General features: G+C 44.4%; 1 protein-coding gene across 6 annotated transcripts in view; it reads left to right on the top strand.

Annotated features, from left to right (window-relative positions):
* prdm6 (PR domain containing 6) overlaps positions 1–26,518 on the top strand; it is a 91,554-nt gene that overhangs the window by 43,979 nt on the left and 21,057 nt on the right. For all 6 annotated transcript variants that reach the window (XM_061979942.1, XM_061979944.1, XM_061979943.1 and 3 more), the window contains 3 exons: positions 7,222–7,349; positions 20,168–20,292; positions 20,362–20,698. In XM_061979942.1, the coding sequence (XP_061835926.1) occupies positions 7,222–7,349; positions 20,168–20,292; positions 20,362–20,698 (590 nt within the window). The remainder of the gene's footprint in view (positions 1–7,221; positions 7,350–20,167; positions 20,293–20,361; positions 20,699–26,518) is intronic.

The following is a 26,518-nucleotide window of genomic DNA, read 5'->3' as shown; positions in this document are numbered from 1 at the left end:
CTTGTACATGTGGAGGTCCAGACTGTTGCTTGTACATGTGGAGGTCCAGACTGTTGCTTCTACATGTGGAGGTCCAGACTGTTGCTTCTACATGTGGAGGTCTAGACTGTTGCTTCTACATGTGGAGGTCCAGACTGTTGCTTGTACATGTAGAGGTCCAGACTGTTGCTTCTACATGTGGAGGTCCAGACTGTTGCTTGTACATGTGGAGGTCCAGACTGTTGCTTCTACATGTGGAGGTCCAGACTGTTGCTTCTACATGTGGAGGTCCAGACTGTTGCTTCTACATGTGGAGGTCCAGACTGTTGCTTGTACATGTGGAGGTCCAGACTGTTGCTTGTACATGTGGAGGTCCAGACTGTTGCTTCTACATGTGGAGGTCCAGACTGTTGCTTGTACATGTGGAGGTCCAGACTGTTGCTTCTACATGTGGAGGTCCAGACTGTTGCTTCTACATGTGGAGGTCCAGACTGTTGCTTGTACATGTGGAGGTCCAGACTGTTGCTTCTACATGTGGAGGTCCAGACTGTTGCTTGTACATGTGGAGGTCCAGACTGTTGCTTGTACATGTGGAGGTCCAGACTGTTGCTTGTACATGTGGAGGTCCAGACTGTTGCTTGTACATGTGGAGGTCCAGACTGTTGCTTCTACATGTGGAGGTCTAGACTGTTGCTTGTACATGTGGAGGTCTAGACTGTAGTGTGAATCAGGTTCAAACCACATTATAAACATAGTGTGAATCAGGTTTGAAACACATGTAAACATTGTGTGAATAGGGTTAAAGCCACATTATAAACATAGTGTGCATCAGGTTTGAACCACGTCTAAACATAGTGGGAATAAGGTTTGAACAACATGTAAACCTTGTGTGAATAAGGTTAAAAGCCACATTATAAACATAGTGTGCATCAGGTTTGAACCACATGTAAACACAGTGTGAATCATAATTGAGTACAGTGTGTGAATGAGAAGTGGAACAGAAGTGAAAGTGTAGTAATGGTGAGTAGTGTGTGAATGAGAAGTGGATCAGAAGTGAAAGTGTAGTAATGAGTGTTTGTTCAGTGAAGGAGAGGAGGTGATGAAGATAACGGCAGAATTAGTGAGCATTATTGATTAGCTGTAGAAGACAAGTGTGCCATCATTGATCTTCTCTCACGATGAGTTTTCCTGGATTTGGACTGAAGAACATCTTCTCCACACCAACAGTGGACTTGTTAGGTGATGACATCAGAGGGTGTCAGGTGATGACATCAGAGGGTGTCAGGTGATGACATCAGAGTGTGTTAGGTGATGACATCAGAGGGTGTCAGGTGATGACATCAGAGTGTGTTAGGTGATGACATCAGAGGGTGTCAGGTGATGACATCAGAGTGTGTCAGGTGATGACATCAGAGGGTGTCAGGTGATGACATCAGAGGGTGTCAGGTGATGACATCAGAGTGTGTTAGGTGATGACATCAGAGGGTGTCAGGTGATGACATCAGAGTGTGTTAGGTGATGACATCAGAGGGTGTCAGGTGATGACATCAGAGGGTGTCAGGTGATGACATCAGAGGGTGTCAGGTGATGACATCAGAGTGTGTCAGGTGATGACATCAGAGGGTGTCAGGTGATGACATCAGAGTGTGTCAGGTGATGACATCAGAGGGTGTCAGGTGATGACATCAGAGGGTGTCAGGTGATGACATCAGAGGGTGTCAGGTGATGACATCAGAGGGTGTCAGGTGATGACATCAGAGTGTGGGTGTGTCCTGAAGTGGTCCAGAAACAAATAGGTTTATTATCAGCTGATAGATGACATTGGAGGTGCTACACAACTGCATGACTCACTTCTTCATGCACTTCATGCCTGCTGATAAGCACACTTCACTGACTTCTTCATGCACTTAACTCACTTCACTGACTTCTTCATGCACTTAACTCACTTCACTGACTTCTTCATGCACTTAACTCACTTCACTGACTTCTTCATGCACTTAACTCACTTCACTGACTTCTTCATGCACTTAACTCACTTCACTGACTTCTTCATGCACTTAACTCACTTCACTGACTTCTTCATGCACTTAACTCACTTCACTGACTTCTTCATGCACTTAACTCACTTCACTGACTTCTTCATGCACTTAACTCACTTCACTGACTTCTTCATGCACTTAACTCACTTCACTGACTTCTTCATGCACTTAACTCACTTCACTGACTTCTTCATGCACTTAACTCACTTCACTGACTTCTTCATGCACTTAACTCACTTCACTGACTTCTTCATGCACTTAACTCACTTCACTGACTTCTTCATGCACTTAACTCACTTCACTGACTTCTTCATGCACTTAACTCACTTCCCTGATAGGACTCGCTGGTTTTAGTGCTGTTCTTGTGTGGTCGCTGTTCAAGTCAAACAAGAACAATTGACTGTTTCTCCTTTGTTATTTTACACCTTTCAGAGCTGTCTACTGTATTTACACCTCTGTGTACTACTAAATATACATCTCTGTGTACTACTAAATATACATCTCTGTGTACTACTATATATACACCTCTGTGTACTAATATATATATACACTTCTGTGTACTACTATACATACACTTCTGTGTACTGTATATATGTCTATATACACTTGTGTACTGCATATATGTCTATATACACCTGTGTACTATATATTAGACTTAGACTTTTATTGTCATTCAAATGTGAACTTTACAGCACAGATAAGAACGAAATGTTGTTACATAAGTTCATGGTAGTGCAGGATAAAAAAGCAATAAGGTGCATATATAAATATAGAAATATATATAAATAAATAAATAAATAAATAGATTACTGTACAGATAAATATATTGCACTTTTCCACATGCGTCCACGTTTATGGATGTATGTTATATTGTCTTTTTTATTCCAGCCAGTTAATCCATTTTGGGGGGAGTTGAGGGGATCATTTAATTATGATGCGTTCAAGAGTCTTACGGCCTGAGGGAAGAAGCTGCGGAACCTCTTTCTAGAGTCCAGCAGTGAAAACAGTCCTTGGTGGGGGTGGGAGGAGTCTCTGCAGATTTTCTGAGCCCTGGTCAGGCAGCGGCTTTTTGCCATCTCCTGGATAGGAGGAAGAGGAGCCCTGATGATCTTTTCCACCGTCCTCACCACTCTCTGGAGAGACTTCCAGTCTGAGGCATTGCAGGCTCCAGTCCAGACAGAGATGCTGTTGGTCAGCAGGCTCTCTATAGTGCCTCTGTAGAATGTGCTGAGAGAGCTGTGCTCTTTTCATCCCACGCAAAAAGTGCATGCGCTGCTGAGCTCTTTTTACAAGAGTTCCGGTGTGTAGGGACCAGGTTATATTGTCAGTTATCTGCACCCCCAGGAACTTGGTGCTGCTTACTATCTCCACCGCTGTGCCGTTGATGTAGAGTGGAGCGTGGCTGGACTGGTGCTTCCTGAAGTCAACCATGATCTCCTTGGTCTTGTTGACATTCAGGACCAGGTTGTTGGTTCTGCACCAGTCAAGCAGATGTTTCACCTCCTCCCTGTAGTCCATGTCATTGTTGTCACGGATGAGGCCCACTACTGTCGTGTACTTCACAATGTGGTTAGTAGTGGACCTGGCGCAGCAGTCATGGGTCATCAACGTGAACAGCAGTGGACTCAGGACGCAGCCCTGGGGGGAGCCGGTGCTCAGGGAGATAGCACTGGAGGTGTTGTTGCCCACTCTCACAGATTGGGGTCTGTCTGTGAGGAAGTCAAGCAGCCAGTTGCATAGGGGGGTACTGAATCCAAGGGGGGAAGTTTGCTCACCAAGTGCTGCGGGATGATGGTGTTGAATGCTGAGCTGAAGTCCAGGAACAACATCCGCACGCGTGTGTCCTTTCCTTCCAGATGTTCTAAGCTCAGGTGGAGTGCAGAGGAGATGGCGTCCTCTGTGGAGCGGTTAGGGCGATAAGCAAACTGGTATGGGTCAAATGTGGGGGGAAGTCTGGAGACAATATATTCCTTTACCAGCCTCTCCAAGCACTTCATTATGATGGGGGTGAGTGCAACGGGGCGGTAATCATTGAGGGAGGAGATTGTGGGTTTTTTTGGCACTGGAATGATTGTGGCCGTCTTAAAACATGATGGTACCACAGCCTGGGTCAGCGAGATGTTGAAGATGTCTGTGAGAACCCCAGCCAGCTGGTCTGCACATCCCTTAAGCACCTTGCCCGGAATGTCATCAGGTCCCGGTGCTTTTCGAGGGTTCACTCTCCTCAGGGTTTTCCGGACATCCGCTATGTCCAGGTTGAGCGGCTGCTCATCAGGGCGAGGGATGGATTTTCTCGCCGGAGTGGTGTTAAGTGCCTCAAACCTTGCAAAGTAGTTGTTAAGGTCATCTAGGAAGCTGATACTGTTGTCACAGGGACGGAGGGCAGCTTTATAGTCCGTGATGACCTGTATGCCCTTCCACATTCGTCTAGTGTTTGTGGGGTTCTCGAAGAAGTCCTGCACTTTCTGACTGTGAGCACGCTTTGCAACCTTAATGGCACGGTTCAGGTTAGCGCTGGCTGATTTTAATGCCACCATGTTGCCAGACTTGAAAGCCTTGTTCCGAGCCTTCAGCATTGCACGTACCTCACTGTTCATCCAGGGTTTCTTGTTGGCCTGTGTGGGGATGTTCTTGATCACACTGACATCCTCCATGCACTTCTGAATGTATGCGGACACAGACTCTGCATATTCCTCCACACACGTGGTGATTTTCAGTGGCGGCTGTCTTGAACATGTCCCAGTCTGTGGTTTGGAAGCAGTCTTGTAATGCTGACATTGCTCCCTCTGGCCAGGTCCTCACCTGCTTCACTGTAGCTTGCTTCCTGATCAGGGGCTTGTATGCAGGAATTAGCATCACAGATAGATGGTCTGAGGAGCCGAGGTGGGCGTGTGGTGCAGCTTTATACGCATGTTTAATATTGCTGAAAGCCAAGTCCAGTTTGCTTCCACCCCTGGTTGCAAAATTCACATATTGATGGAAATGAGGGAACACAGTTTTCATGTTAGCTTGATTAAAATCCCCTGCCACGATGAAAACTCCCTCTGGATGTGTAGTTTGCAGTTCATTGCTGTGTTTGTGATGAGGTGGCGACTTGTCCAGGGTGTACCCCGCCTTCTGCCCGATTGTAGCTGAGATAGGCTCCAGCGCCTCCCGCGACCCCGAAGGGATTAAGCGGTAGAAAATGGATGGATGGATGGATGATGGAGCAGTACAAAGCATTCAAAGCTTCTTTGGATTTAGCACTGGGGGTAATGTACTCTGCTGTGAAGATCATAGCACTGAATTCCCGGGGTAAATAAAATGGCCTGCATTTTATAGTTAATAGTTCTACATTGGGAGAGCAGTGACATGAGACTATCTTCCCATTATTGCACCAGTTGTTGTTGATATATATATACAAACACCACCTCCTCGGGATTTACCAGTGAGAGTTCTGCTCCTGTCCGACCGAAACATAATTAGCCCCTCGATGCTAACTGCCTCGTCCGGAACGGATGATGTCAGCCACGTTTCTGTTAGAAATATGGCGCAGCAGTCTCTCATCTTGCATGTAAATCCAGCTTAAGGTAGTCCAGTTTGTTCTCGGACGTTTGAAAGCAAGCGGCGTTCTGTGAGGATTAGCCTTTAGCTTTGTTGGTAGCCCCGCTTGGCATCCCCGCTTCTGCTTCCGATCACACCGCTTACGTCTCCTCTGTCGACGGTCCCCGCTGGTACTAGACTCCGCCGCTTCACAGGCCACTGGATGTAACCGGCGTAGAATTCCGATGCCACCGAGGAGGTCCAACGTATACGCATCTTTCGGTCCAAAACGGCCCGATCCTGTGTACTGTATATATGTCTCTATACACCACTGTGTACTGTATATATGTCTCTATATACACCACTGTGTACTGTATATATGTCTCTATACACCTCTGTGTACTGTATATATGTCTCTATACACCACTGTGTACTGTATATATGTCTATATACACCACTGTGTACTGTATATATGTCTCTATACACCACTGTGTACTGTATATATGTCTCTATACACCACTGTGTACTGTATATATGTCTCTATACACCACTGTGTACTGTATATATGTCTCTATACACCACTGTGTACTGTATATATGTCTCTATACACCACTGTGTACTGTTTATATGTCTCTATACACCACTGTGTACTGTTTATATGTCTCTATACACCACTGTGTACTGTATATATGTCTCTATACACCACTGTGTACTGTATATATGTCTCTATACACCACTGTGTACTGTTTATATGTCTCTATACACCACTGTGTACTGTATATATGTCTCTATACACCACTGTGTACTGTATATATGTCTCTATACACCACTGTGTACTGTATATATGTCTCTATACACCACTGTGTACTGTATATATGTCTCTATACACCACTGTGTACTGTATATATGTCTCTATACACCACTGTGTACTGTATATATGTCTATATACACCACTGTGTACTGTATATATGTCTCTATATACACCACTGTGTACTGTATATATGTCTCTATACACCACTGTGTACTGTATATATGTCTCTATACACCTCTGTGTACTGTATATATGTCTATATACACCACTGTGTACTGTATATATGTTTATATACACCACTGTGTACTGTATATATGTCTCTATACACCTCTGTGTACTGTATATACTGTGTCAATCATATTCAAGTACTATTAGTACTATGACACACTACCCTGTTTAAGTGCTATTAGTACTACCACACACCATCCTGTTAAACCCTAACCCTAATACTATCATCTTCACTCAATATGTTTGTATTGTAGTACTAATAATACTATCATCTTAACTCAATGTGTTTGTGTTGTAGTACTAATAATACTATCATCTTCACTCAATGTGTTTGTGTTGTAGTACTAATAATACTATCATCTTAACTCAATGTGTTTGTGTTGTAGTACTAATAATACTATCATCTTCACTCAATGTTTGTATTGTAGTACTAATAATACTATCATCTTAACTCAATGTGTTTGTGTTGTAGTACTAATAATACTATCATCTTCACTCAATGTTTGTATTGTAGTACTAATAATACTATCATCTTCACTCAATGTTTGTATTGTAGTACTAATAATACTATCATCTTCACTCAATGTTTGTATTGTAGTACTAATAATACTATCATCTTCACTCAGTATGTTTGTGTTGCAGATCTACGACTCGGAGGGAACCTTGTTGCACTTTCTGGATGGCAACGACCCGTCAAAGTCCAGCTGGATGCGCTACATCCGCTGTGCCCGACACTGTGGGGAGCAGAACATGATGGTGGTGCAGTACAGGTAAGAACACACCTGTGGTAGTTCTTACAGTACATGATGGTGGTGCAGTACAGGTAAGAACACACCTGTGGTAGTTCTTACAGTACATGATGATGGCGGTGCAGTACAGGTAAGAACACACCTGTGGTAGTTCTTACAGTACATGATGATGGTGGTGCAGTGCAGGTAAGAACACACCTGTGGTAGTTCTTACAGTACATGATGATGGTGGTGCAGTGCAGGTAAGAACACACCTGTGGTAGTTCTTACAGTACATGATGGTGGTGGTGCAGTACAGGTAAGAACACACCTGTGGTAGTTCTTACAGTACATGATGATGGTGGTGCAGTGCAGGTAAGAACACACCTGTGGTAGTTCTTACAGTACATGATGGTGGTGGTGCAGTACAGGTAAAAACACACCTGTGGTAGTTCTTACAGTACATGATGAATGGTGGTGCAATACAGGCAAGAACACACCTGTGGTAGTTCTTACAGTACATGATGGTGGTGGTGCAGTACAGGTAAGAACACACCTGTGGTAGTTCTTACAGTACATGATGATGGTGGTGCAGTGCAGGTAAGAACACACCTGTGGTAGTTCTTACAGTACATGATGGTGGTGGTGCAGTACAGGTAAGAACACACCTGTGGTAGTTCTTACAGTACATGATGATGGTGGTGCAGTGCAGGTAAGAACACACCTGTGGTAGTTCTTACAGTACATGATGGTGGTGGTGCAGTACAGGTAAGAACACACCTGTGGTAGTTCTTACAGTACATGATGATGGTGGTGCAGTGCAGGTAAGAACACACCTGTGGTAGTTCTTACAGTACATGATGGTGGTGGTGCAGTACAGGTAAAAACACACCTGTGGTAGTTCTTACAGTACATGATGAATGGTGGTGCAATACAGGCAAGAACACACCTGTGGTAGTTCTTACAGTACATGGTGGTGGTGCAGTACAGGTAAGAACACACCTGTGGTAGTTCTTACAGTACATGATGGTGGTGGTGCAGTACAGGTAAGAACACACCTGTGGTAGTTCTTACAGTACATGATGATGGTGGTGCAGTACAGGTAAGAACACACCTGTGGTAGTTCTTACAGTACATGGTGGTGGTGCAGTACAGGTAAGAACACACCTGTGGTAGTTCTTACAGTACATGATGATGGTGGTGCAGTACAGGTAAGAACACACCTGTGGTAGTTCTTACAGTACATGATGATGGCGGTGCAGTACAGGTAAGAACACACCTGTGGCAATTCTTACAGTACATGATGATGGTGGTGCAGTACAGGTAAGAACACACCTGTGGTAGTTCTTACAGTACATGGTGGTGGTGCAGTGCAGGTAAGAACACACCTGTGGCAGTTCTTACAGTACATGATGGTGGTGGTGCAGTACAGGTAAGAACACACCTGTGGTAGTTCTTACAGTACATAATGATGGTGGTGCAGTACAGGTAAGAACACACCTGTGGTAGTTCTTACAGTACATGATGATGGTGGTGCAGTACGGGTAAGAACACACCTGTGGTAGTTCTTACAGTACATGATGGTGGTGCAGTACAGGTAAGAACACACCTGTAGTAGTTCTTACAGTACATGGTGGTGGTACAGAGCAGGTAAGAACACACCTGTGGTAGTTCTTACAGTACATGATGATGGCGGTGCAGTACAGGTAAGAACACACCTGTGGTAGTTCTTACAGTACATGATGATGGTGGTGCAGTACAGGCAAGAACACACCTGTGGTAGTTCTTACAGTACATGATGGTGGTGCAGTGCAGGCAAGAACACACCTGTGGTAGTTCTTACAGTACATGATGATGGTGGTGCAGTACAGGTAAGAACACACCTGTGGTAGTTCTTACAGTACATGATGGTGGTGCAGTACAGGTAAGAACACACCTGTGGTAGTTCTTACAGTACATGATGGTGGTGCAGTACAGGTAAGAACACACCTGTGGTAGTTCTTACAGTACATGATGATGGTGGTGCAGTACGGGTAAGAACACACCTGTGGTAGTTCTTGCAGTACATGATGATGGTGGTGCAGTACGGGTAAGAACACACCTGTGGTAGTTCTTACAGTACATGATGGTGGTGCAGTACAGGTAAGAACACACCTGTGGTAGTTCTTACAGTACATGATGGTGGTGCAGTACAGGTAAGAACACACCTGTGGTAGTTCTTACAGTACATGATGATGGTGGTGCAGTACAGGTAAGAACACACCTGTGGTAGTTCTTACAGTACATGATGGTGGTGCAGTACAGGTAAGAACACACCTGTGGTAGTGGTAGGTCATAGTTCAGTGAACTGTAAGGTCAGACAAGGTCATAGTTCAATGTCCACTAAGGTCAGACAGGGTCTTAGGTCAATGTCCAGTAAGGTCAGGCAGGGTCATAGTTCAATGACCAGTAAGGTCAGACAGGGTCATAGTTCAATGACCAGTGTGGTCAGATAGGGTCATAGGTCAATGTCCAGTAAGGTCAGACAGGGTCAAAGGTCAATGAACAGTTCATGGTCCAAATGACATTAGAGGATGTTTTCATGTAAATAGATTGTTTGGTTGCCTTTTCAAAAAGGTAAAATTCCAGGAAATATGAAGGTTGTAAAACTCAACTTCATTCTATAATTACACAAACAATCCCATTTTTCATTGTCTTTGGTTACTAAACTAACTTTATTTACACTAGTATTACATACCAAGTCCACAGGTCTTTAAACATGTGTGGTGTGTCTATGAACTAGTATAACATACCAAGTCCACAGGTCTTTAAACATGTGTGGTGTGTCTATGAACTAGTATTACATACCAAGTCCACAGGTCTTTAAACATGTGTGGTGTGTCTATGAACTAGTATTACATACCAAGTCCACAGGTCTTTAAACATGTGTGGTGTGTCTATGAACTAGTATTACATACCAAGTCCACAGGTCTTTAAACATGTGTGGTGTGTCTATGAACTAGTATTACATACCAAGTCCACAGGTCTTTAAACATGTGGTGTGTCTATGAACTAGTATTACATACCAAGTCCACAGGTCTTTAAACATGTGTGGTGTCTATGAACTAGTATTACATACCAAGTCTACAGGTCTTTAAACATGTGTGGTGTGTCTATGAACTAGTATTACATACCAAGTCCACAGGTCTTTAAACATGTGTGGTGTCTATGAACTAGTATTACATCCCAAGTCCACAGGTCTTTAAACATGTGTTGTGTCTATGAACTAGTATTACATACCAAGTCCACAGGTCTTTAAACATGTGTGGTGTGTCTATGAACTAGTATTACATACCAAGTCCACAGGTCTTTAAACATGTGGTGTGTCTATGAACTAGTATTACATACCAAGTCCACAGGTCTTTAAACATGTGGTGTGTCTATGAACTAGTATTACATACCAAGTCCACAGGTCTTTAAACATGTGTGGTGTCTATGAACTAGTATTACATACCAAGTCCACAGGTCTTTAAACATGTGTGGTGTGTCTATGAACTAGTATAACGTACCAAGTCCACAGGTCTTTAAACATGTGTGGTGTCTATGAACTAGTATTACATACCAAGTCCACAGGTCTTTAAACATGTGTGGTGTGTCTATGAAGTAGTATAACATACCAAGTCCACAAGTCTTTAAACATGTGTGGTGTCTATGAACTAGTATTACATACCAAGTCCACAGGTCTTTAAACATGTGTGGTGTCTATGAAGTAGTATTACATACCAAGTCCACAAGTCTTAAAACATGTGTGGTGTCTATGAACTAGTATTACATACCAAGTCCACAGGTCTTTAAACATGTGTGGTGTCTATGAATTAGTATTACATACCAAGTCCACAGGTCTTTAAACATGTGTGGTGTCTATGAAGTAGTATTACATACCAAGTCCACAAGTCTTAAAACATGTGTGGTGTCTATGAACTAGTATTACATACCAAGTCCACAGGTCTTTAAACATGTGTGGTGTCTATGAACTAGTATTACATACCAAGTCCACAAGTCTTAAAACATGTGTGGTGTCTATGAACTAGTATTACATACCAAGTCCACAAGTCTTAAAACATGTGTGGTGTCTATGAACTAGTATTACATACCAAGTCCACAGGTCTTTAAACATGTGTGGTGTCTATGAACTAGTATTACATACCAAGTCCACAGGTCTTTAAACATGTGTGGTGTGTCTATGAACTAGTATAACGTACCAAGTCCACAGGTCTTTAAACATGTGTGGTGTCTATGAAATAGTATTACATACCAAGTCCACAGGTCTTTAAACATGTGTGGTGTGTCTATGAAGTAGTATAACATACCAAGTCCACAAGTCTTTAAACATGTGTGGTGTGTCTATGAACTAGTATTACATACCAAGTCCACAGGTCTTTAAACATGTGTGGTGTGTCTATGAACTAGTATTACATACTGTAGAGCATTCACCTAATGTTCACTTGGTAGTTATTGTACTTTGGCAGCCACCGTATTTGTTATTGTGTACTACGTAAGCGCAAGCCGGTTCTTTTCATTCTAGCATGCTGTGATATCAACCAGTGCTACTGAGAGCTGTACCAGTGAGTTGTAAATAAACAGAGTTCACTTTATAAAGTATTACCCTCCGTCTGGTCATTCAACATGGTGTCAGAAGTAGGATTTTTCTCATGTTATCATCATTTATGCCACAGACCAGTCTGTCACGGATGAGCTCATCTTGTAATGTCCCAAAGTTGCAGCTCTTTGCTTTAATCCTTAAATCTGTGATATATGATTCAACCTTGGATCTGGGACCTTGTGTTGAATTTATGTCTCTCCATTGTGATGTTTATTTGGGGACTGCAGATCTCCCGAAATTTCCTCTTTAAACATTCGGGGTCCTCTTTTGACTCAGCCAGAGTGATGTGTAAACAAACGATCTCTCTCTCTCGATAGCCTCCGATCCTGCTAGATTGAGGAGAATGTAGGCTCGTGTGCGGGCCGGCTTGTCATCTTCCTGTTCAAACACTCGCCAGTTCTCTGCAATGTGTTCATCAAGGATGAGAGGGTCCGGTCTGCGGAAGCCGTCTGACACGTTGCACGGCACGCATTGGAATAGTCGTTAGCAACGTTCTGGAGTTCTTACTTGATGTAGCTGTGTGCTCCGAGGCAAACTGCACGTCCCAAAGTGTCTGCGTTTACTTCTGATGTTGAATGACCAGACGCAGGCTACGTGACAGTGGGCTAACTCTAACTAAGGCAGTCTCCTTATGTAAAATATATGAGCAAACTGAGCAACACACAAGGACATCATCATCGCCACATACTCCTACTAGTGTTGACAGTCTGCAGTACAAATGTGGAAGGAGGCAGAGATTTGAACTGCGACAGAGGCCACAGACAGAAAAAAACTGTACAACCTATTGTCAGCTGTAATAATTGTGGTGGTAGCCATGATGCCAAAAGAGACACTTGCCCGGCTTTTGGTCAACAGTGCCATGCTTGTAAAAAATGGAACCACTTCAGGAAATGCTGCAGATCAGCTCAGAGATACTCAAGGACACAGTTTTCCAGGGAATCCGTCCACCAAGTCGAGGTGGATCAGGCCACAGGTAACGCCACCGACAATGAGACATTCTGTATTGACGCAATAACACCAGTGGTCACAGACAAAACAGACTCCAACGTGCTAAGAAAAAGTGTGGCATTCGCAACTATACACCAAGCCCGTCGAAATGAAAGTCGATACAGGAGGACATCTGATTAGCACCCTGGCCTCAGTTGTTTTACAATGTAAACTAGCAGGTCAGCAACATGCACTACGATTCCACGTCGTGGAGAAAAATGTCCAGCCACAACTAGGCCTACAAGCAAGCCTGTGCATGAAGCTGGTGACACTGAGCAAAGACGTTCACCAACTCAGTGTGGATACAGATGCCAACTTGCCACATAAGATATCCACAGAGTATGCAGATCTGTTCAAGGACGAACTTGGCAAGTTACCGGTGACATACTCCATGAAACTGCACCCTGTTGTCCGTCCAGCACACCGCATTCCTGTAGCCATGCAGGACAGAGTGAAGGCAGAACTTGAGAGGATGGTAGGCATGGGTGTCATCACTCCCGTATCGGAGCCAACTGAATGGGTGTCATCCAGGTTAGCAACAAACAAGCAGACAAATGATATAAGAATCTGCATTGACCCCAGAGACCTCAACACAAGTTTAAAGCGCCCCCATCATCTGATGCGTACAGTTGAGGAGGTGGCATCACAGATGGCGAACGTAACATTGTTCTCAGTTTTGGACGCTAGAAGCTCTTTCTGGCAGATCTCCTTGGATAACAAGTCTTCCCTGCTAACCTCATTCAGCACACCCTTTGGACGCTACAGATTTCTCAGAATGCCGTTTGGAATAAATTCAGCCAGCGAGGTATTCCAGCGCACAATGGAACAGATTTTTGCTGGTTACCTCTGTGCCATCATTGTAGACGACATCATCGTCGGAGGCCGTACTGAGGCAGAGCAAGACGCAAACCTGAAGAGGGTGCCTGACCGCGCACGCACGGTTAATCTGAGGCTAAACCCCCTCAAATGCAAGTTCCGGCTGCCAGAGGTCAGTTATGTCGGCCATGTGTTCACTAGTGAGGGCCTGAAGGCGGACCCTGACAAGACAGAGATGCCTGTTCCTGAAGACATCACGGCTCTGCAGCGATTTTTAGGCATGATCAACTACTTAGGAAAGTTTGTGCCAAATCTGAGTGAGCTGTCTTCCCCTCTGAATCAGCTGACCCGCAAAGACACTGTGTGGTGCTGGCTGAAGCAACACCAGGATGCCTACGACACACTAAAGAAATGTATTTCCAGTCCGCCTGTCCTGTCGTACTACAACGTCGACCTACCAGTCACGCTCACATGTGATGCTTCACAACACGGGCTGGGGGCAGCGTGTCTACAAGGGGGCAGACCAATTGCCTACGCGTCATGGACAATGACTCAAACAGAAACACACTGTGCCCAAAAAGAACTTCTGGCAGTTGTGTTTGCATGTTCACGATTTAATGATTACGTCTACGGAAAGCCGGTCACCATTGAAACTGACCACCAACCTCTGGTCACAATCATCAGAAAACCGATCTACACAGCGCCTGCACGACTTGAACGTATGATGCTGCAGCTGCAGAAATATAACATTGACCTGGTTTCCAAAAAAGGGAAACAGATGTATCTGGCTGATACTATGTCACGCGCCCCCAGGGCGTTCACACTTAAGCATGTGAACGAGTTAAACGACTTTGAAGTGATGTCAGTCAGCCGAGTCTCATCCAGCCGCCTAGACGACCTAAAGAAACACACAGCAGAAGACGACCTACTACAGACCCTCTCTTCCGTTATCAGACACGGATGGCCTGCTAAACAGCACACTGCCCCACCGTCCATCAGTCCATTCTTCCCGTTCAGAGACAAACTTATCATCGAGGAAGGGGTCATCATGAAAGGTCACAAACTTGTCATCCCCCAGTCACTACAGACAGTTTACACAGGCATTATGCACAGAGGACACCCAGAAGCAGAGTCCACCAAATGCAGAGCCCGAGATCTAGTGTTTTGGCCCAACATGAGCAGAGACATTGACAGAGCAGTACTCTCGTGCTCTGTTTGCAACAGCCAAAGGCACCATCAGCAGAAGGAACCACTGCAGCCACATCCAGTTCCTGACTTACCATGGTCTATAGTGGCAACTGACATCTTTGAATGTGATGGCAAGCATTTTCAGGTGCTCGTAGACTCGTACTTTGGCTGGTATGAGATTGACCTTCTCAAGGACATCACATCAGCGACAGTCATCACAAAGCTGAAAAGACACTTCTCTGTACACGGCTCACCCCACCTTCTCATTTCAGACAATGCCAAACAGTATATGAGCCAGAAGTTCAGAGATTTTGCTGCACAGTAGGACATCAAGCACGTAACCAACAGCCCTGAGCTCCCACAATGCAACAGTTTGGCTGAAAGGGCAGTGCAAAGTGCTAAGCAACTGATGGAGAAGTCAAAGAGGGACGGCACAGATGCGTTCCTCAACCTTTTGAAGCTAAGGAATATCCCTCGTGACACACAGCTTGGCTCACCTGCACAGAGACTAATGTCAAGGGAGACCCCCACTACCCTCCTCATCAGCAAATAGTTACTGCAGCCAGCCCCACTCAACACCCAACTAGTCACAGCTCAGCTACAGAAGAAGAGGCTCGCCCAGAAGCTGAGCTTTGACAAGACCAGCCGCCCTTTACGACCACTGCAGGAGGGCGAGGTCGTCAGGATGCAGACCCCCCGGGGGTACGATCGCATGGGCATGGTGGGAAAGATCTGTGAAGAGCCACGGTCTTACATCATCCAGTCTGGAGGTAAGGACTACAGGAGAAATCCCTGACGTCTGTTGCCTGTTGCCGAGCGACCCCCAGATCAGCCTGACAGTGCCAACTTTCAGCCCTTCAATCCAGCTGTCTATGGAGCACCTCCTCTCTATGGTGAGGGACGAGGAGACCCTCTGGACATTGAAGACCCTCTGGACCATACTTGCCAACCCTCCCAAATTTTCCGGGACACTCCCGAAATTCAGCGCCTCTCCCGAAATCCTCCCGGGACAAATATTCTCCCGAAAATCTCCCTATTTATAGCCGGAGCTGGAGGCGATGCCCCCTCCAGCTCCATGCGGACCTGAGTGAGGACAGCCTTTTATCACGTCTGCTTTCCCACGGTATAAACAGTGTGCCTGCCCAATCACGTTATTCCATACGAGGCGTCCGGCATACCGCCGATGAGCATCGTGCAGATGGAGAAGATCTTCTCGGCGTCCGTGTTGGCGCACACGTTGCCAAGGCCGACGCTGGTCAGGCTGCTGAGGGTGAAGTAGAGGGCGGCAATGTGAGAGCTGCGCACCGACGGGCCGCCGACCGTGTTGTTGACGCAGGGCATCTCCAGGCGTTTGCCCAGCTCATGGAGCCATCCTTAAGGAAGAGACGGGAGGACAACAGGGTGACAAGAACTAAATCATCCAGACTAGAGATACATTGTATTATTATGTTTATCTTGCCTAAAAATAAATATATTTATTAATAAAAACTAAAAAAATGAAATACATTTTCATTATATTTTGCTAAAAACATCAAAATTAATTGTATTTTTATTTGTATTTTTATGACTCCTTATTACATCCAGCCATAGAATTATACATTAAAATAAACATATTTGAAATAATTAATTTTAAATGATCATAATAATTCATTTAAAATGACCATATTTAATTATTAAAATAATTGTTTTTTATCAACAACTTTATCATTTTATTCATTACATTTTGAAGCTCTCAGAAGCCAAGTTATGTTATATTCCTTAATATTTATTTATGCAAGTTTGAAGTATCAATTATCTAAACACAGTTTTGTTTGCATATTTTCAGGATGTATATATATATATATATATATATGAAATACTTGGTGAATTCTAGCTGTAAATATACTCCTCCCCTCTTAACCACGCCCCCCTATGAACTAGTATTACATACCAAGTCCACAGGTCTTTAAACATGTGTGGTGTCTATGAACTAGTATTATATACCAAGTCCACAGGTCTTTAAACATGTGGTGTGTTTATGAAGTAGTATTACATACCAAGTCCACAGGTCTTTAAACATGTGTGGTGTCTATGAACTAGTATTACATACCAAGTCCACAGGTCTTTAAACATGTGGTGTGTCTATGAACTAGTATTATATACCAAGTCCACAGGTCTTTAAACATGTGTGGTGTCTATGAACTAGTATAACGTACCAAGTCCACAGGTCTTTAAACATGTGTGGTGTCTATGAACTAGTATTACATACCAAGTCCACAGGTCTTTAAACATGTGTGGTGTGTCTATGAACTAGTATTACATACCAAGTCCACAGGTCTTTAAACATGTGGTGTGTCTATGAACTAGTATTACATACCAAGTCCACAGGTCTTTAAACATGTGTGGTGTGTCTATGAACTAGTATTACATACCAAGTCCACAGGTCTTTAAACATGTGTGGTGTCTATGAACTAGTATTACATACCAAGTCCACAGGTCTTTAAACATGTGTGGTGTGTCTATGAACTAGTATTACATACCAAGTCCACAGGTCTTTAAACATGTGGTGTGTCTATGAACTAGTATTACATACCAAGTCCACAGGTCTTTAAACATGTGTGGTGTGTCTATGAACTAGTATTACATACCAAGTCCACAGGTCTTTAAACGTGTGGTGTGTCTATGAACTAGTATTACATACCAAGTCCACAGGTCTTTAAACATGTGTGGTGTCTATGAACTAGTATTACATACCAAGTCCACAGGTCTTTAAACATGTGTGGTGTCTATGAACTAGTATTACATACCAAGTCCACAGGTCTTTAAACGTGTGGTGTGTCTATGAACTAGTATTACATACCAAGTCCTCAGTCATTCCAACATGTCACACAGGCAGGACTTTGCCAATCAGTCCAAGCATAAAAGAATGTAAGAATGTTGTAGTCATCCATAAAGTCTGCTTCTTCTTTAAAAGTGACACAGCTGGACGTCAACATCACCCAAGTCTTGTTTCATACACCACTCCCTTGTTTCATACACCACTGCCTTGTTTCATACACCACTGCCTTGGTTCATACACCACTCCCTTGTTTCATACACCACTGCCTTGTTTCATACACCACTGCCTTGGTTCATACACCACTCCCTTGTTTCATACACCACTGCCTTGTTTCATACACCACTGCCTTGGTTCATACACCACTCCCTTGTTTCATACACCACTGCCTTGTTTCATACACCATTGCCTTGTTTCATACACCACTGCCTTGTTTCATACACCACTGCCTTGTTTCATACACCACTGCCTTGTTTCATACACCACTGCCTTGTTTCATACACCACTGCCTTGTTTCATACACCACTGCCTTGTTTCATACACCACTGCCTTGGTTCAGTCTCCACTGCCTTGTTTCATACACCACTGCCTTGTTTCATACACCACTGCCTTGGTTCAGTCTCCACTTCAACACTAACTTGGCTAACATTAGCAGCTTTGTGAGCGCCGGTGGTTTAAAATGTTGAAATGATGTTCATGACTTGGTAAAATTTTTGAACTATTATTTAAATTGCTAACTGATGATAAAAGGAATCCTCCAGTGTTTGGATATTACAAGGCATATTTTCAAAGGATAGCATGTTTGAAAAAGATGCAATTTAAAATGATTATATTGATCAACTCCTTCACAATTACCGTATTTTCCGCACCATAAGCCGCGCCTTCAATGAACGGCATATTTCAAAACTTTGTCCACCTATAAGCCGCCCCGTGTTATAAGCCGCATCTAACTGCGCTAAAGGAATGTCAAAAAAACAGTCAAATAGGTCAGTCAAACTTTAATAATATATTAAAAACCAGCGTGATGTGGGCGCGCATGGAGTCGTATATCAACATGGACGGAGCTGCGTGAAAAAAGCCACCCGGCCTCTTTGCGTAAACTTCCCTTAACCACTCGCTCATCTTTTCTTCATCCATCCATCCCTTCGAGTTAGCTTTTATGATGACGCCGGCTGGAAAGGTCTCTTTTGGCAAGGTCTTCCTTTTGAATATCACCATGGGTGGAAGTTTCTGGCCATTAGCATGGCAAGCTAGAACCACAGTGAAGGATGACTTCTCATTCCCTGTGGTGCGAATATTCACCGTACGTGCTCCCGTTGTATCCACAGTGCGGTTCACAGGAATATCAAAAGTCAGTGGAACCTCGTCCATGTTGATAATGTTCTCTGGCCGGATCTTTTTTTCAGCTATCTTGTTTTTACAATATGCACGGAAAGTAGCCAGCTTTTCTTGAAAGTCTTTAGGCAGTTGCTGTGAAATAGTAGTCCGTGTGCGGATGGAGAGATTGCGTCTTTTCATGAACCGGAAACCTGTCGCTTAGTAGGAGCCATTTTGTGGTCTTTACAGATGTAAACACACAAAGGAAATGAAACGTAATATCCGCGTGCTTTTTCTTCTTCTATGGGGGCGGGTGGTTGCTTACAGTAGAAGAAGAAGCGCTTCCTGTTCTATGGGGGCGGGTGCTTACCTTGGCGGTTGCTTGCGTAGAAGAAGAAGCACTTCCTCTTCTACGGGGAAAAAAGATGGCGGCTGTTTACCGTAGTTGCGAGACCGAAACTTTATGAAAATGAATCTTAATGTTAATCCATATATAAAGTGCACCGGGTTATAAGCCGCACTGTCAGCTTTTGAGTAAATTTGTGGTTTTTAGGTGCGGCTAATAGTGCGGAAAATACGGTACATTTAGTTCATCATTAATGATTGGAGTTAAATGTGATGATTGACAGGTGGAACCTTTTATTTGTTATTGTCTACAGCCGCGCAAAAGAGAAAAAGAAATGCAAATAAACTCTCGGATGAAAGGGTTTTAATTCAGCAGATAAGTTAATAGTATAACTTATTTTTGTGTGTCTTTAACCGAGGTAAGTGATCTGTAATCTGCTGCACATTCTTGTCAGCCTTTGACTCTAAATAATAAACATTTGGACGCAGGCATGACAGGAAATGAGATTTGCTGATAGAAACCTTTTAAAGGAAACACATAAAGAGGCCACGCCCCCTCCAGCAGGCGTCTTTGTTTTTGATACCTGATGAAAGCGCCATGGCCGCCACGCTGCAGCGTTCAAAGTGTGTGAGGTCACGGGCGTGTTTGATTTACAGCCCGGGTGTGCCCACAACAACACCAGGTGGGACAATAATTGTGTGTGTGTGTGTGTGTGTGTGTGTGTGTGTGCGTGTGTGTGTGCGCTGCAGGTCCAGCATCTTCTACCGGGCGTGCATGGACATCCCTCGGGGAAGCGAGCTGCTGGTGTGGTACAACGACTCCTACACCTCCTTCTTCGGCATCCCGCTGCAGTGTGTGGCTCAAGATGAAAACCGTGAGAAAGGATTCTGTCTTTGGTCCTGTCAGCACGGGGATGAAGAAGTGGTGTTCTTGTGCTCCTCAGTCAACGTTCCAGCCTCGGTGGTGGAGGCCATGACTCGCCAGGAGTCCTTGCAAGCCTTCAACAAGACCGGCAAGCCTTCGTCCTCCATGGTCTTCCCCCAGACGCCCTGCACCAGAACCTTCTCCATGCTGGACAAGAGTGGCGCCCCCTTCCACTCCGAGTCCTCCTTCAACCAGCTGGGCTCCAAGAACCAGCGAGTCCTGGCCAGTCCCACCTCCACCAGCCAGCTGAGCAGCGAGTTCAGTGACTGGCACCTCTGGAAGTGTGGCCAGTGCTTCAAGACCTTCACCCAGAGGATCCTGCTCCAGATGCACGTCTGCCCCCAGAACCCCGACAGGTCAGGACCACACCATGTCACCCTGGTGTGGGGGGAGGGCGTGAGCGTGTCTCATGACACACACAGATAGATGACTACATAAACAGTCACTCCAGGGGGGGCGTGAGCGTGTCTCATGACACATACAGATAGATGAGTACATAAACAGTCACTCCAGGGGGGGGCGTGAGCATGTCTCATGACACATACAGATAGATGAGTACATAAACAGTCACTCCAGGGGGGGCGTGAGCATGTCTCATGACACATACAGATAGATGAGTACATAAACAGTCACTCCAGGGGGGGCGTGAGCGTGTCTCATGACACATACAGATAGATGAGTACATAAACAGTCACTCCAGGGGGGGCGTGAGCGTGTCTCATGACACATACAGATAGATGAGTACATAAACAGTCACTCCAGGGGGGGGCGTGAGCGTGTCTCATGACACATACAGATAGATGAGTACATAAACAGTCACTCCAGGGGGGGCGTGAGCGTGTCTCATGACACATACAGATAGATGAGTACATAAACAGTCACTCCAGGGGGGGCATGAGCATGTCTCATGACACATACAGATAGATGAGTACATAAACAGTCACTCCAGGGAGGGCGTGAGCGTGTCTCATGACACATACAGATAGATAGCTACATAAACAGTCACTCCAGGGGGAGCGTTAGCATGTCTCAGGACACATACAGATAGATGAGTACATAAACAGTCACTCCAGGGGGAGCGTGAGCATGTCTCATGACACATACAGATAGATGAGTACATAAACAGTCACTCCAGGGGGGGCGTGAGCATGTCTCATGACACATACAGATAGATGAGTACATAAACAGTCACTCCAGGGAGGGCGTGAGCGTGTCTCATGACACATACAGATAGATGAGTACATAAACAGTCACTCCAGGGAGGGCGTGAGCGTGTCTCATGACACATACAGATAGATGAGTACATAAACAGTCACTCCAGGGGGGGCGTGAGCGTGTCTCATGACACATACAGATAGATGAGTACATAAACAGTCACTCCAGGGGGGGCGTGAGCGTGTCTCATGACACATACAGATAGATGAGTACATAAACAGTCACTCCAGGGGGGGCATGAGCATGTCTCATGACACATACAGATAGATGAGTACATAAACAGTCACTCCAGGGAGGGCGTGAGCGTGTCTCATGACACATACAGATAGATAGCTACATAAACAGTCACTCCAGGGGGAGCGTTAGCATGTCTCAGGACACATACAGATAGATGAGTACATAAACAGTCACTCCAGGGGGAGCGTGAGCATGTCTCATGACACATACAGATAGATGAGTACATAAACAGTCACTCCAGGGGGGGCGTGAGCATGTCTCATGACACATACAGATAGATGAGTACATAAACAGTCACTCCAGGGAGGGCGTGAGCGTGTCTCATGACACATACAGATAGATGAGTACATAAACAGTCACTCCAGGGAGGGCGTGAGCGTGTCTCATGACACATACAGATAGATGAGTACATAAACAGTCACTCCAGGGGGGGCGTGAGCGTGTCTCATGACACATACAGATAGATAGCTACATAAACAGTCACTCCAGGGGGAGCGTGAGCATGTCTCATGACACATACAGATAGATGAGTACATAAACAGTCACTCCAGGGGGAGCGTGAGCATGTCTCATGACACATACAGATAGATGAGTACATAAACAGTCACTCCAGGGGGGCGTGAGCATGTCTCATGACACATACAGATAGATGAGTACATAAACAGTCACTCCAGGGAGGGCGTGAGCGTGTCTCATGACACATACAGATAGATGAGTACATAAACAGTCACTCCAGGGAGGGCGTGAGCGTGTCTCATGACACATACAGATAGATGAGTACATAAACAGTCACTCCAGGGGGGGCGTGAGCGTGTCTCATGACACATACAGATAGATAGCTACATAAACAGTCACTCCAGGGGGAGCGTGAGCATGTCTCATGACACATACAGATAGATGAGTACATAAACAGTCATTCCAGGGGGGGTGTGAGCGTGTCTCATGACACATACAGATGGATGAGTACATAAACAGTCACTCCAGGGGGAGCGTGAGCATGTCTTATGACACATACAGATAGATGACTACATAAACAGTCACTCCAGGGGGGGGGGCGTGAGCGTGTCCCATGACACATACAGATAGATGAGTACATAAACAGTCACTCCAGGGGGGGCGTGAGCGTGTCTCATGACACATACAGATAGATGAGTACATAAACAGTCACTCCAGGGGGGGGCGTGAGCGTGTCTCATGACACATACAGATAGATGACTACATAAACAGTCACTCCAGGGGGGGCGTGAGCATGTCTCATGACACATACAGATAGATGAGTACATACACAGTCACTCCAGGGGGGGCGTGAGCGTGTCTCATGACACATACAGATAGATGAGTACATAAACAGTCACTCCAGGGGGGGGCGTGAGCATGTCTCATGACACATACAGATAGATGAGTACATAAACAGTCACTCCAGGGTGGGCGTGAGCATGTCTCATGACACATACAGATAGATGAATACATAAACAGTCACTCCAGGGGGGGCGTGAGCATGTCTCATGACACATACAGATAGATGAGTACATAAACAGTCACTCCAGGGGGGGCGTGAGCATGTCTCATGACACATACAGATAGATGACTACATAAACAGTCACTCCAGGGGGGGCGTGAGCATGTCTCATGACACATACAGATAGATGAGTACATAAACAGTCACTCCAGGGGGGGCGTGAGCGTGTCTCATGACACATACAGATAGATGAGTACATAAACAGTCACTCCAGGGGGGGCGTGAGAGTTAAGAGCACCTTTGATGTTGGTAAAGAACTTGTTTGACAGACACAAAAATAAACATGAATTCAGGGGGCCGTGAAAAAAATGTGTCCCCAAAGAGGGGGCGTGAGAGCAAATAATTGAGAAGCACTGCTCTCACCCTAACCCTAACCATACATCTAACCCAACTATAGACTCCCAGGGTTAGGCTTCATGATGGACTTGTCTGATATCGCTCCGAAAAAATAAGTATGAGATATGTGCTTGCATGTAAAATGAGATATAATGTTTACTTGTGTGTGATATAATGTGCGATACAAGCAGCCCTGCAGTGTTTACTTGTGTGTGATACAAGCAGTCCTGCAGAGTGTTTACTTGTGTGTGATATCATGTGCGATACAAGCAGTCCTGCAGAGTGTTTGCTTGTGTGTGATATCATGTGTGATACAAGCAGTCCTGCAACGTGTTTACTTGTGTGTGATATCATGTGCGATAAAAGCTGTCCTGCGGAGTGTTTCCTTGTGTGTGATATCATGTGCGATACAAGCAGTCCTGCTGAGTGTTTCCTTGTGTGTGATATCATGTGTGAAACAAGCAGCCCTGCTGAGTGTTTCCTTGTGTGTGATATCATTTGAGATACAAGCAGTCCTGCAGAGTGTTTACTTGTGTGTGATATCATGTGTGATACAAGCAGTCCTGCAGTGTTTACTTGTGTGTGATATCATGTGTGAAACAAGCAGCCCTGCTGAGTGTTTACTTGTGTGTGATATCATGTGTGATACAATCAGTCCTGCAGTGTTTCCTTGTGTGTGATATCATGTGTGATACAATCAGTCCTGCAGTGTTTACTTGTGTGTGATATCATGTGTGATACAATCAGTCCTGCAGTGTTTACTTGTGTGTGATATCATGTGTGATACAAGCAGCCCTGCAGAGTGTTTACTTGTGTGTGATATAATGTGCGATACAAGCAGCCCTGCAGTGTTTACTTGTGTGTGATATCATGTGTGATACAAGCAGTCCTGCAGAGTGTTTACTTGTGTGTGATATCATGTGCGATACAAGCAGTCCTGCAGAGTGTTTGCTTGTGTGTGATATCATGTGTGATACAAGCAGTCCTGCAACGTGTTTACTTGTGTGTGATATCATGTGCGATAAAAGCTGTCCTGCTGAGTGTTTCCTTGTGTGTGATATCATGTGTGATACAAGCAGTCCTGCTGAGTGTTTCCTTGTGTGTGATATCATGTGAGATACAAGCAGTCCTGCAGAGTGTTTACTTGTGTGTGATATCATGTGTGAAACAAGCAGCCCTGCTGAGTGTTTCCTTGTGTGTGATATCATGTGAGATACAAGCAGTCCTGCAGAGTGTTTACTTGTGTGTGATATCATGTGTGATACAAGCAGCCCTGCTGCGTGTTTACTTGTGTGTGATATCATGTGTGATACAAGCAGTCCTGCAGAGTGTTTGCTTGTGTGTGATATCATGTGTGATACAAGCAGTCCTGCAGTGTTTACTTGTGTGTGATATGATAATCATTATATATTTGCATATTACTTACACATACAAAGTCTCCAAGGCAGAATTGTATTAGGAAGTATCCAGTAACAAACGTGTCGGCATCATTCAATTTACCGCGTTATGAGGTTATCTTCATGAGTTATTGCAACCCCTACAGTTACCACTCCCCTTCAACTTAAAGACAGATGGTTCATAGAAGTGTTTTTCTTAGCTAGCGTTGTTCTTGATCCAACCTTCTCTAACATTCCACACTGCTGATATCGTTTTGGATCAATATATGGGAAGTGAGTAGTTGTATCGGCACATCTAATATCATATGGGAAGTGAGTAGTTGTATCGGCACATCTAATATCATATGGGAAGTGAGTAGTTGTATCGACACATCTAATATCATATGGGAAGTGAGTAGTTGTATCGACACATCTAATATCATATGGGAAGTGAGTAGTTGTATCGACACATCTAATATCATATGGGAAGTGAGTAGTTGTATCGACACATCTAATATCATATGGGAAGTGAGTAGTTGTATCGACACATCTAATATCATATGGGAAGTGAGTAGTTGTATCGACACATCTAATATCATATGGGAAGTGAGTAGTTGTATCGACACATCTAATATCATATGGGAAGTGAGTAGTTGTATCGACACATCTAATATCATATGGGAAGTGAGTAGTTGTATCGACACATCTAATATCATATGGGAAGTGAGTAGTTGTATCGACACATCTAATATCATATGGGAAGTGAGTAGTTGTATCGGCACATCTAATATCATATGGGAAGTGAGCAGTTGTATCGGCACATCTAATATCATATGGGAAGTGAGTAGTTGTATCGGCACATCTAATATCATATGGGAAGTGAGTAGTTGTATCGACACATCTAATATCATATGGGAAGTGAGTAGTTGTATCGACACATCTAATATCATATGGGAAGTGAGTAGTTGTATCGACACATCTAATATCATATGGGAAGTGAGTAGTTGTATCGACACATCTAATATCATATGGGAAGTGAGTAGTTGTATCGACACATCTAATATCATATGGGAAGTGAGTAGTTGTATCGACACATCTAATATCATATGGGAAGTGAGTAGTTGTATCGACACATCTAATATCATATGGGAAGTGAGTAGTTGTATCGACACATCTAATATCATATGGGAAGTGAGTAGTTGTATCGGCACATCTAATATCATATGGGAAGTGAGCAGTTGTATCGGCACATCTAATATCATATGGGAAGTGAGCAGTTGTATCGACACATCTAATATCATATGGGAAGTGAGCAGTTGTATCGGCACATCTAATATCATATGGGAAGTGGGCAGTTGTATCGGCACATCTAATATCATATGGGAAGTGAGTAGTTGTATCGGCACATCTAATATCATATGGGAAGTGAGTAGTTGTATCGACACATCTAATATCATATGGGAAGTGAGTAGTTGTATCGACACATCTAATAT

This window comes from Nerophis lumbriciformis, linkage group LG20, assembly GCF_033978685.3.
Source record: "Nerophis lumbriciformis linkage group LG20, RoL_Nlum_v2.1, whole genome shotgun sequence".
NCBI lineage: Eukaryota > Metazoa > Chordata > Actinopteri > Syngnathiformes > Syngnathidae > Nerophis > Nerophis lumbriciformis.
This window is presented reverse-complemented; position numbering and strand designations above follow the sequence as displayed.